Source organism: Platalea leucorodia (assembly GCF_965183815.1).
Source record: "Platalea leucorodia genome assembly, chromosome: 1".
Classification (NCBI taxonomy): domain Eukaryota; kingdom Metazoa; phylum Chordata; class Aves; order Pelecaniformes; family Threskiornithidae; genus Platalea; species Platalea leucorodia.
Window position 1 is genome coordinate 103,871,707 of NC_138823.1, and position 12,477 is coordinate 103,884,183.

The 12,477-nt window shown below is 47.1% G+C and overlaps 1 protein-coding gene across 5 annotated transcripts in view; it reads left to right on the forward strand.

Moving 5' to 3' along the window:
• The first annotated feature begins 2,814 nt into the window (after positions 1-2,814).
• The window catches only part of CTDP1 (CTD phosphatase subunit 1), a 121,483-nt gene continuing 111,820 nt past the window's right edge, over positions 2,815-12,477 (forward strand). For all 5 annotated transcript variants that reach the window (XM_082322832.1, XM_082322833.1, XM_082322834.1 and 2 more), the window contains exon 1: positions 2,815-3,226. In XM_082322832.1, the coding sequence (XP_082178958.1) occupies positions 2,895-3,226 (332 nt within the window). In that variant the 5' untranslated portion in view covers positions 2,815-2,894. The remainder of the gene's footprint in view (positions 3,227-12,477) is intronic.

Consider the following 12,477-nt stretch of genomic DNA (forward strand, 5'->3'; position numbering starts at 1 on the left):
GATAAAGAAGATGGAGCCAGACTCTAGTCAGGGGTACCCTGGGAAAGGACAAGAGGCAACGGGCACAAACTGAAACAGAGGAAATTCCACTTAAACGCAAGAAAAAGCTTTTTGCACAGTAAGGTTGGTTGAACACTGGCACAGGTTGCTCAGAGAGGCTGTGCAGTCTTCATCCCTGGAGATACTCAAAACCCAACTGGACACGGCCCTGAGCAACCAGCTAGTTGCCCTGCTTTGAGCTGGGGAGTTGGGACAAGACAATTTCCAGAGGTCCCTTCCCACCACAGCTACTGTTTCAATCTTTCCTTGACTATCATGATTACCACTCTTGATGGAACACAGTTTTGCTAGACTTGGAATCTTATAAGAGTTTTAACAACAGGGAAATCCCTCACGAATTCTCCTGCTTTTTGAGGCTCTCTCTTCACCTTTGCACTCTTGAGGCAGGCCTCAGCCTGCTGCCCCTGAGCAGAACATTATCTGTCCACCCCCCAACAGAAAGAAGCCTGGGTGCAAGCTAAGAACACTGGTCAGATGAGAGCTGAGGAGAAATGCTGCAAGTCAGCCCTTCCCGGTGGAGCTCCACGGTGGCCTCGTCAGTGGTCACTGGTGGTGTACACTTCAGTTTTCATCTGCAAAAGGACGTGTACGTGTTTCTTCAGTGCTGATTATTTTTATTTCAGATTAAGAAACAGCAAACAGAGCAACCTATGTAGTAGAGAGATACTACCAGTCTCCCCAGTGAGAACCGTGCAGCCTTGTAGAGGAAGGAATAATATGGAAAAAGGAAACTACTCACCTTTTATGATGTAGCTTTACTACATGCACACGACAACATTAAAAGAATATTATTAAGAATAATACACACTAGGGAACGTAAGAAGCAAGGCTGCTAGTCAAAATACAAAGAACAGCTGGGGCTCACATAGCTAACGTTCAGTATTCAGTGTTAAATCCAGTGTTCAGTGTGTGGCCTTATCCTCTACTTATTTCCCACTGTTCAAACCCTGTTAATTGCTATAATAACAAAATTTCTTGTAAGTAAATCCCTCCAATAAGGGCAAGGTGGTATTACCCCCTAGTCACATACTCCAGGCCAGAGTACGTACACAAACACTTTCTTAAGAAACTGTGGCTGAAGACACTTGCCTTGGACAAGAACTCTGGAGCAGAAAGAGAATGAGTAAATACCATTCTCCTAAGCAGCGTCCAAATGCCTTCACCATGAAACTGAACTATTCCTCTCACAGTTCCTTAGTCCCTTTCGTAACGGACCTTCCACCTTCTATAGCAAATGGGTGGAGGACTATACCGTCAACAGCCTCCTTTATCGTGTAACCTTGAGGCTTCCCAAAAAGCAGCTCCCTTCAGCTCATCGTACAAGAAAGGGATCTAGAAAACATATGCGATCATGCAACGTGTCATTCTGCCTGCGCACCAGGAGCTGATAAAAGATGCACGGCAACTTTCATTCAGGAAGTTCCCCGTCTCTGGTTGCTGGCGATGGTGGCCGCCTCACAACCCAGTCTTGTCGCGAAGTTCACAGCAATGTCTTGCAGGCCAAATTCCCAACCGGTCCACACTGCCCCTGCGTTAAGGTATCTCTACCGACATGCTAGGAGGAAAAACGTCAGGAGAACCTGCTGCCTAGAGACCGCCGGCAGACGGTGCGCTGCCAGGCTCTCCCGTCCACATTGGCTTCTCCCTGCCGAAATCCTGGCCGCTGCCCCGTCAGCCCAGCGCTCCCTGGGCAGGAGCCCTCCTGGGGCCGCCCGCGCCTGCTGCCCGGACCTCCTAGCTCCGGGCACGTTAGCGCTGGAGGGCCAACGAGGAGCAAAGCTGTGGCGCGCCGGCTACACGAGTGCGGGGGGACGCCGGCAGCGCCGCGTGCCTCCCGGGCACGCTGCACGCGGCTGGGCACGAGGAGAGGTAACGGCGCTCTGGGGGGCGGGCGGGAGCGCGGCCGCGGCCCTCTGTGACGGAGAGGCCTGCGCGCCCCCCGCACAGCCCGCGCCCAGCGCCGGTCAGCGCCGCCGGCCCGCGGCGAAGAGCGGGGAGGCGCCCCCCGGGGGCTGCCTGCGCCGGGGCGGGCAGCACGCGCTCGCGCTTGCCCGCCGCTGAGCCCGCGGCTGCCGCCCGCCGCCCGCTCCCCCTCCTCCCCACCCGCCCACCGCACCGCCGCCTCCGCCCGGGGGAGGCGACCGCGACCCCGACCCCGAGCCCGGGGAGGGGCGAGCGGAGAGCGGCGCGGAGCCGCCGCGGGGGCCGGGCCTCAGGGAGCGGCGCCGCCGCCGCCACCCCGCCCCGCCCCGCCCCGCCCGCGCCGCCACGTTTCCCGCCCGCGGCCGGCGGGGGAGAAACTACAGGGCCCAGCGCGCAGCGCGCAGCACGCGGCGGCGCGGGGGGGCGCGGGGCGGGCGCGCGGGCGGGCTGGGGCTGTCGGGCCGCCCCGCGCGCCGCCTGCCGGGAGCCGTAGTTTTCGCGCGCGCGCGCCCCTGCAGCTCGGCCCACGCGCTGGGGCCGGGGCGGGCGCGCGCGCGGATCCGGAAACGTGTTTGGGGTGGGGGCGGGGCGCGGCGCTTCCCCTCCGCCGGAGCGGGACGGCGCGAGCGGGGCCACCTCCCCTCCCCCCGCCCCCGTCCTCCCCTCGGCCCCGCCCCTCCCGCGCCGCCTCGGCGGGGCGCGCTGGCCGCGCCTGTGCCTTTAAGGCCGGCCGTTGGCCCGGCGCCGGCGCCTGCGCAGAGGGGCCGTGACCTCGCTGCCTGTCGGCGCCGACGGCGACTGTTGGGGCACCCCCGCACCCCCCCGGCGGCGGCGCCAGCGCCAGGCTCCGGCCCCACTGCCGGGCCCGCGGCGGCGTTGCCATAGCGACACCCCCCGCCCCGGCCAGGACGATGGAGGGGCCGGCGGAGAGGGGCGGCGGGCCCGGCGGGGAGGGCCCGGCGGGGGTGATCACGGAGATCCGGGCGCCGGGCCCGCGGCCGCTGCGGCTGCTGGAGTGGAAGGTGTCGGTGGGGGCGGCGGTGCAGATCGGGTCGGTGCTGGCGCTGTGCGCCCCGCTGCCGCCCGCCCCGCGCCCCGCCGCCGGCCCCGCCGCCCCGCCGCCCGCCGCCAGCGGCGCCAGCACCCGGCCGCAGCGGGCCGGCCCCGAGCGCAAGCTGAAGGCGGAGCGGCCCGGCGTGGTGCGGGAGCTGTGTGCGCGGCCCGGACAGGTCATCGCGCCCGGGTGAGTGCGGGGCCGGCGGCGGGGGGCGGCCGGCCCGGGCGGCGGTGGCGGCGAGCCGCCGCGGGAGGCGGGCCCGGGGCGCGGGGTTTCGCGCTGCTTCTGTGGGGGCCGGGCCGGGCCCCGCTCCCCTGCGGGGCGCCCGGCAGGACGGCGGCGTGCGCCCGGCCCGGCCCCGGGGCGCGGCGGGGAGCGGGTCCCCGCTGGGGCCGCGCCGCCCCTGCCACCGGCGCTCGCCCCCCCCTCCCTGCCGCGGCTTTCTCCTCAGCTCCCGCGGGCGGCAGCGCTGGCCGGGCGGGGCGTAGCAGCAGCCCCGTCCCCTCCTTAAGCTCGGCTGCCCCTTCGCGGCGCTTGACGCGGATGGCGAAGCCCGGCCCTGCCCTGGTCCGCGTCTCCCGGCCGTGTAACTGCCGGCAGGGACCGGCCCTTCCTCCCAGGCTCCGCGCCGGGTAACGCGCGGGAAGCAGCCCTGCCCGGGGGGGGGTGGGGGTGGGGGGGGAGGAGGCGGCCGGGGAGGTGCGGGAGCTCCGGCTCAAGTCCCTTGTGACAGAGCCGCGTCCTTTGCTGCGAGCTGAGCACCCCCTTCACGTGCTTCGGGGTTCTCTGACCACTGCTCTTACTGGCAAAACTACTCGGAAATGCTTTGGGTTTTTTTAGTTTGGCAGTTCACTTGTAGGTTGGTGCAGAACTCGGGTAGCAAAGGGATCGTTTCCTGCTCGATAGGAGGAATTTTAATGGGAAATCAGTGCTGCGGCAAGGCATTTTTAAATTACTGATTACCATACATGTAATATTGGCAGCCTAAATGCTTTTAATATTGTAGATGTTTTAATGTATAAGGTTTCACAAATATAAATGAGGTGGTGTCATTTGAACTGTCAGAAGAGCAAGGGATTAAATGAGAGAGCTTTTCCATAGTTTAACAATGGCTTTGTCTTAATAAGACTGGATGTTGGTCGACTTCTAAATTCTTAAATGGCTAATAGACAGCGCCTCTCAGATTTCTGCGTTAAATTGGACTAATAGCTTGCTACCCTGTACTTCAAGCAGATTTTTTTTCTCAACAGGAAACCATTGAAACACTCTACTTCCTCTGTTTTATGGCAGCAAGTTATTTTCTTTTATTGCAGTTCTCTTGATTTTTTGGGTGGGTGCAGCCAGGCCTAAACTTTCTTGATTGAAAAATCACCAGTATATGCAAGACATCTGTGTATGGGGGTGCTCACAAAGGTTCAGGAAAAAAACAATCTCATTCTTTTTTTATCAGTCAGTAATATAAGGTGCTACAAAAGAGACACAAGCTGTGTTTTTCTTGCTACAGAGAGTATTATTCTTTCTGAGATAAGACTGTGGCTTTCCTTTCGTGCCACATCAGCGTTCTGCTGTTGCATCTGTTGCAACATGGACAGTCTCTTAATATCTGATTTAGAACAAAGGTACCATAAATGCTAGGTCAGACTAAAAACATCTTAGAAATACAGACTAAAATTTTAAAACACCATATGCGTGATGTAATTCATCTTGATAGTGCTGAGTAGAATGGGAGATAAAGTTATCTTGTTGTCTTTTCATTATGTTAGCTAAGCACTTGGGAGGAAAATCAAAACAAAAAAAAAATTTAAATGGTAAATGTAAACGATTTAAAATATGCTGGGTCTGATGTAGCAGCATTTTAGGTTTCACTTTGCTCAATGTAAACTTTAGAACTTGAATGCACCAATTTTTATACAATGCTTTTATTGGATTTGGCTAGTCTTGATTCACTTGATTATAATTAGCAAGTCCTTGCTTTGAGACAATTAGAAAATAAATACTGTTCTTTATTACTGTTGTTCTTGGCTTCTAAAACATTTGTATCTTATATTGCTAAAAGTTAGCTCTTAATATTGACCATTGTTAGACATTACACTTCTGGAATTCTGACTGTTCAGCGTGCATTCTCTGTTGCATGCTGTAATGGTATTTACTGGCTGAATGTAAAACAAAAGTTCAAGTGAAGAGATAGAAGAAGCATGACCTAAGGGTAGTAGAGCTGGTCAGCAGTTGAAGACATAACTGCATTTCTTTGGTCACTTAAAAGGTATTTTTGGTGAGCGTTTAATCTCTTACCTGTGGCTTCCTATTTTGTGGAATGGAAATAATAACATCTCACTACCTATCAGCAATATTTAAATATGTGTTAAGGTTGTGCAGTATTAAAATACAGGTGTGATTAAGGTAGGTAACGTAGCTGAAGTTTATTCAGCATCTCCAGAAGATACAGTTCTTTCTTAAAATCCAAACTATCCAGGGTGGTAGGTGCCATTTGCTGCCTTCAAGAAAGTGGGTTTGGTCAGTTTAGCCCCAGATTCTCTATAAACCAAAGATATGTGCAAATATTTGTCAGGCACTTAAACACTGTGGAAACACTGTTTCTATTCCAAATATTTTTGCTTTTCATTAGAACATGAAAAGATAAGTTGATTAAACCTTTTTATTTGAGGATAAATAATGTGATGGGTGAAGTTTTTCTGTGTCAATTTGGTCATTGTTATTTCTGAAAATAATGGCATCTTTTAGCGCAAGTCTCTCCCTCTTAAGACAATACATTTCTAACTTCTGGCTATTTTTCTTTTATATCAGGCATGAGATGAAATCTTTCGGTATTTGAAAGTAATGTTCCCTATATATAGCACTTAATTTTCTTGTAGTTTGATTACCTACTTTTTGGCACTGGCAGTGGTGTAAACTGTCGACAGGGGAGGAGATGGTATGGGGCAGGGGTGACAGCCCAAGGCAGGCAGGAGGTGGCTTTTGCTTATACTAGCAGAGGGAGGCTTGCATCAAATGACAAGCTAGGACTCAAGAGAGGAAGGTGTTTGACCTGTTAGGACTGCAACTAGCAGGGATGACAGCAAGCAGTTAATGTAAGATCTTTGATACTAATGAAGCATAATTTCTATGGGTGGCAGGAGCAACAAATAAAATTCCAAAAACTACTGCACAGCTCTGTGTGTTATTAATGCCGGTTACCCATCAAGGTTAATTGTTCTGAAGCTGCTACAGGATTCTGGTTTGAGTCACTATTTTGTTTTATGTGAATATTGACATAGGCATTTCTAATACGAAACAATTGTCCCGTTTCAGGCCCTACTGATGCGATAGACCACTGAAAGTCTTTTGTTTGGTTCACATTAGTAGTCTTTCAAAATACTTGTTACCTGTACATTTAAACTGGGTATCTTTGTGTCTTACTACATAGCTTTAATAGCTAAAACTTGCATTCTTCTACAGAACATAAAGTATATGAGTGTTGCAATAAAAATCTTGTTTAAACCTATCTGGATTCTAGTGAAGCAAAACTATTTTCTCTTTTTGGGGAAGACAGCAGGAAAGAGGTGGGAATTTGTTCTCTAAAACTGTAGGTTTTTATGTGTTGTTACTTGGCATTTTTTGTATCAAAAACTTGATTATATATTTTAAAAATATATCTTCCTTTGGTTATCTAATGTCACAGAGCCTCAGGGCCTAGTTTACCACCCAAGATGAGGACACTTAACCCTGGACCCCAATACCTTTCATCTTACAGTCTTCAAGGGGAATAAAATGCTGATGAATTACAGTTTATTTTGAAGTGATGACACTTACAATAAACTACAAGAAAAACAACTTGCTGTTTCAGTTAGACACAAATGTTTTCATAATATCCTGTCAAATATTTAACGGGCTTATTAGAGTCTGCAAAAAAACCTCATTGCCAAGCACTGAGGATTGTTGAATAGCACTGAAGAATCCCGGCTTACTACATCTCTCACCGATTGCCTTTTTACCCTTGGATTCATTCGATTATTCTTTTTTTTTTATAGTAAGTTTTGGTATGCATCTTTCTGACCTTTTTCCTGTGTATCTTCCCCCTCCTGCCCCTTCCCATCATATGCTGTGATACTAAGGAAGCCTGCTTTTTAATGCATCTGTCTTGTATTTGGTTGAATTTGATATCGAAAAAGATCCGAGTTCTAAATGAGCGGTTTCCGTCCTTACTGCATTCTTTTTTTTTCCTCTTCCTAGTTCTCTGGCACCTAACAAGTTGGGAGATCAGACTATAGCTAATAGTGCTGAATGGTAGAGTACAAAGTCTCTTTTCTTTACGTGACCATCTGTTTTCACAAAATTTGTAGGAACTTCCATATCTAAGAGAATCAAGCTGCTCAGTCAGGTTTGGTTGGAAAAAGGCATCAGGCTGAGAAGTTACAAGTGGTGTGGTTGTAGCAGCCTTGTATCTGCAGTTCTTCTGGGTACAGCTTCCTTAGGCCATGGTTTCATGATTGCTTCAGGCTGATGTGAGAGTTGGCTGGAAGGGATGCTCACACTCCTGTGTGCCTCCAGCTTTGAGTTTGGTGTTGGAAATCACGTAGCTAAAGATGGCTTGGTCTCTCTTTTTGTTTTTCCTTTCCATCCTTCCCACGCAACCTCCTGTGAAACGGTCCATACTGATCAATTCCCTCACTTTGCTCGGTTGCTGCGACAGGAGTATAGTGTAGGGAAAGGGAGGGTGACTTATCCTTTCAGCAGCAGCCTGTATTTAGGTCAGATCAAAGTGGTTGTGTAAATGCCAGTGGAGTCACTAGCGGGAAAAATGATGTTGACACTGGGAAATAACATTATTGAGGTTGTATACGTCCCATATGGCATTTTGTATGATAGTCTTTAGTAACACGTTACTTTTATCCTTACAAGGTTTCTCCCAGACCAGGGGATTTTCTGGTCTCAGAGTTCCTACTGTAAGTTGCTCGCCTTGAGCTCAAGGACTTTGCTGCTGGATGTGAGCGTATGCAGAATCCCATGGGCCAGCAGCCAGAGAAGGATAGCTCATGGGACTGTTTTATGCATCCTGTTGTAGAACTACAAGCTGGTTATAGCTCTCTTTAAAAAAATGTGTATGTTTGTAGATGTCTGTGCTGGAAACCGATTTTGCTTTTACCCGAATTGTAATGGATTTTTATTTAATTGCAGTCTAGTTTCTTTACTGTATTTTTGACCTTCAATACTGGAGTTGTTTAGAAAACTATGACCTTTTTCGAAGGCAAAGGTGCATGTTATTTCTTCTCTCAAACTGCTGCATGATTTTCCTTAATTGTGGAAAAAAATAGTCTTCTGAAGAGAAAATGTATGGACAAAAATTCTGACTGGAGGACTGGAATGAGACCTTTAATTTTTGTGCTGTACAATACCTAGCCCCTTGAACTGGAAGGGATTGGGAAAGTTTGAAGAAGGAAGAGACAGACAAGACTTCTACTTTGAATTGTCTTAAAAGTTTCTATCTTGACCTAAGAGGTTTTTTTTTTTCCTTTGAGAACTCTTAGTAGTACAACTTGCATGCTTGCCTGGACCTTTCTGATTTGATGATTGTGTGTCTGGTGTTAACTGAAGGGCTGATGCCAGTAGGGATCCCAGCCATTCAGATTTTCAAAGTCAGTCTGACCCAGTGGAAGACTCCCCTTAGGTAATTTGATAACTGAACATATGAATCCGCTAAATAAAAACGAATATGGGGTGATGGTATTGCAAATTCTTAAACATTACCAAAAGTATATAAAAATATTTCCAGTTGGGACTTTCTAGCGTGAAGGTTCAGTAAAGAGCTACAAGCCTTTCATTTTGGGATCTCTTCTTGAGAATGATAATAGACAATTCATTGCAAGTTGTCACTTATTAAATATTCTTATTAATATCTGTCTTCTCTAGTTAAAGATGTTAATTAAAGGTTAATCTGAGGTCTTCTAGCACATGTGGATAGTTGAATTTGCAGCAGTTGCCTTTTGAAGTATATAGGGGAGCATAAAATGACTTCCTGGAAAGCAGGTAGTATTGCATTACAGGTTACAGTTCAAGGATCTTGATTATACATTTTGTCTAGGTTTTGTTTTGCTGAACCTAGACCTACAGAATTGGAAATTTCACCCTTGGACTGTAGGGGAAGGATAGATACTGTCACTAACAGGAGAGACTTCAAAAGACTTTGGAAGATGGAAAGGTTCCTGCTTTTTTGGTGTGGACAAGAAAGTGCTGCCATATGTAATGTGTACTGTGAAACTTGGGTGAGAATCTCTTACCATATTTTGTAGGGTGTTACAACAGTGCTCAACAACTGTGTGTTTTCCTTCAGAATCTGTGTCCCTACTTCTAATGAAGAAGGGCTGCTTGTCCGAAAGGATGAACTGTTGTTTCTGGTCAGTAGAAACTATGTCTGTTGGCCTCAGACTAGCCTGTTGATGAAAAGGAATTAACCAGAGTGAAATACATATGCCATTTGTGAGAGCACACTGTATCTTTTCTGATGTTTTCTGAAACACTGGTCCTATTGAAAAAAATAAAGAAAAAAAAAGCCAATACAAAAAACTATTTTGGAAATAAAGAGCAAAGGTTTTGTGCTCTTCCCAGTGCAATGGGAAGGGAATTTTTCTTTAGTAATCTGATGGGATTTAGGATAACCCTATTATTTAGGATAATAATTTGGATTTAGGATAACCAGGCTGATGCTGAATGACATAAGTCATTATACGAGATATCACTCATCAGAACCGTCTAGATCCAGAAGGACTTTTTTTACTTTGTGCATTACTGTTTAAAAGGTGACAGTATACCATGTAGATTACTTCTTACAAACACATCAGTTTTTTATAGCATGTCCTTTTTAAGGAAAGGATGGGATATTGTCAGGCCACTAGTTCACTAATAATCTTTTTTTTTAAAAATTGCCTTTCTGCAAATGTTTTGAGAAAAACTGTAGAATAAGACAGTGATGTAGACATTTAGAGTAGAACTGAATAATGCCCGTTTGTTTGCATTGTGCTTCCTAGTTTAAAAATTACTTCTAAAACTCGGCAGCATTCAGCTGGTGTGCAAGGCACGAGATCTCGGCCCAAGCTTAGTGGAGTGAACTCTGTGAATCCCCATTCACAGGAGAGAGGGTAGGTGAGCAGTTCCAGCCGAGGAAGGCATTGCTAAACAAGACGGGAACTTAATTAACTTTCCAGGTAACTTTACAGCTATTTATAATACTTCCCCTTTATGTGCTGAACAGCCTTCTAAACTGTTGTGCTCTGCTTTCGGAGTGTGTGTTGGGGTTCTGGTCTCACGTGATGCTGTTGGGTGTCCCAACAGCGTGCGATGCCAAACGTGCAGCTGCAGCTTATGACGGTCTTGTTCATAATTGCTTTTAAGGGTGTTAACAGTTATTACATTTTCCTATAGAAGTGCGTTCATTTGGCTTAGCAGCAAGTCCCAGAGGAAAACATATGCGGAAGGTAGTGTCAAGGTAAGTTTGCCACAGTATCCAAAAGGGAGGGGAGGAAGCTGTTAGACTTGAGGGTTCTGCATCCTGCCATGAGTCTCTTCCCATCTTATTCATTGTTTGGAAGTAACAGACAAAGGGACCATGATTGCTTAAGTGTCTCATTGTAATGGAGAAGGTGATGAGACATTTGGAGAAGGTGTAATGTTCTCTGTTAATAGATGCAGCTTTCTAAGGCAGAGGGGGAGAGATCACACAATCCTCCCAGATTTCTTACGCGCAGGAAGAAGCAAAAAACACGTATATAGCTTTGCTGCCAGCTGTGTGTCTGTCAAACTGTCTCTTAGTCATCTTTCTCTGCTTTGGTGTCCAGGCTGTTTTGGTGTTCATCTGTAGCTGTTTCTCTAGATGTGGGCCTGCAGGTGCAGAAGGCAAACCAAATCTGTTCAGGTAGTCACAGGTGATCTTGGCTTGGGGGTAGGAGGAATGCACTGGTAAGTTGGTCTGAGATAAGGGGAAATTATGTGCCTTTACGTGAAGGAGAGCTGAGGGATTTGAGAAGGTATACACCTGAAAAGAACAAAAAGGAGTCAGAGATGGGATTAGTCCAAGACTCTTGTCACCTGGCTTTGCAGCGGTTCAGCTATGACTACTGTTCTTTAGTAACTGATGTGAAAGTTGAAGTGTGGTTTGAGAAAACGGCAGTTTTAGGTTCATTATTGTTCTGTCAATTGGAAGGATGTACAGTCGCCACTCTGCCACTTCGACTTTTTGGATAAATGCCAATTAGGTTGGCAGTGGTCATCATATATATGTATATACATGCCATGTATAGACTTGGATGACTTAGATTTTTGATCCTGCGGTCAGATGGATGTTACTGAGCTAACGCACTTGTCTTGAAGTGCATGTGCTGAAAAGCTACACTTAGTAGTTTAGAAAAAGGATCCTGGGATAATGTAAGCTTTGTAAAAATGTTTCTTTTGAAAGCTGCAAGTAGATTTTCTTAGGAGCTGTACCATGCCTCATTCTTCACTTGCCAGCTTCTTTTGTGAGTTAAGTAGTTTCCTTATTTTAAACCTGTATCACTTATTGATTTTGCCCTGTGATTCTTATACAAGCGGGTGCTGATGGCAGTGGATTCATGAAATGCTGAGAGGGGAAATCATAAAAAAATGAAACACCTTCTTTAGCGTAACAATGAAAATCCTGGGTATTCATATTAAAACCACAGGTTCACTGTTTTTAAATTTGGACACATCTTAAAGCTACTATATTTTAACTATTTCAGAACATCTTTTATACCCTGTATAATTCTTACTTTCCTAAGATGTATTATGTGGTAGAAGGAAGCTGGTTGTGATATGCGTTATGTTTCCAGCTGTAACTGGCATTAATTAGACTATTGCCGTGATGTTTGTGTGTAGAATTTGCAAATACCTCTTAGAGATGCTGTCAGCAGTTTGAAGTCCCATCGGGCTTCTCCAGTAATGTTTCTGTGGTTGGTGTAAAGTTCTGATGTTAAGTGTAGTCAAGGAGTCAAAGGACATGTGTTCACTTTGATTTTACAGTTACTGCTTCAGGTGATAGTCATCTCTTCAGTTAAGAAAATGTAACCTGTGTGTGAACACAAAAGTAATTTTCCAATCTTTCTGGCCCTGTGCCGTTACACGCAGTTCCTCAACTCCCAACCGGAGTTGTGCTGCAAGTATTTGGGAAGTGCTGTGTGAGTGCTAACACTGCAGTCAGAGAGAGGTGGCAATAGAAACGCAAATGCATAAAACAGTAATGTCCAAAGTTGACTATAATGATGGGGGGGATGGACTGCAGAACCATTTGCTGCTTCAGTGAATTACTGAGATGTTACAGACTATTTTCTTCTGTTATTGTTAGAAGTATCACTTAATACTAAAGGAACAAGTTAGAAAGACATGAGCTCTTAACTCTGTATTTTTTAATTCATTCTGTATGAACTTCATTA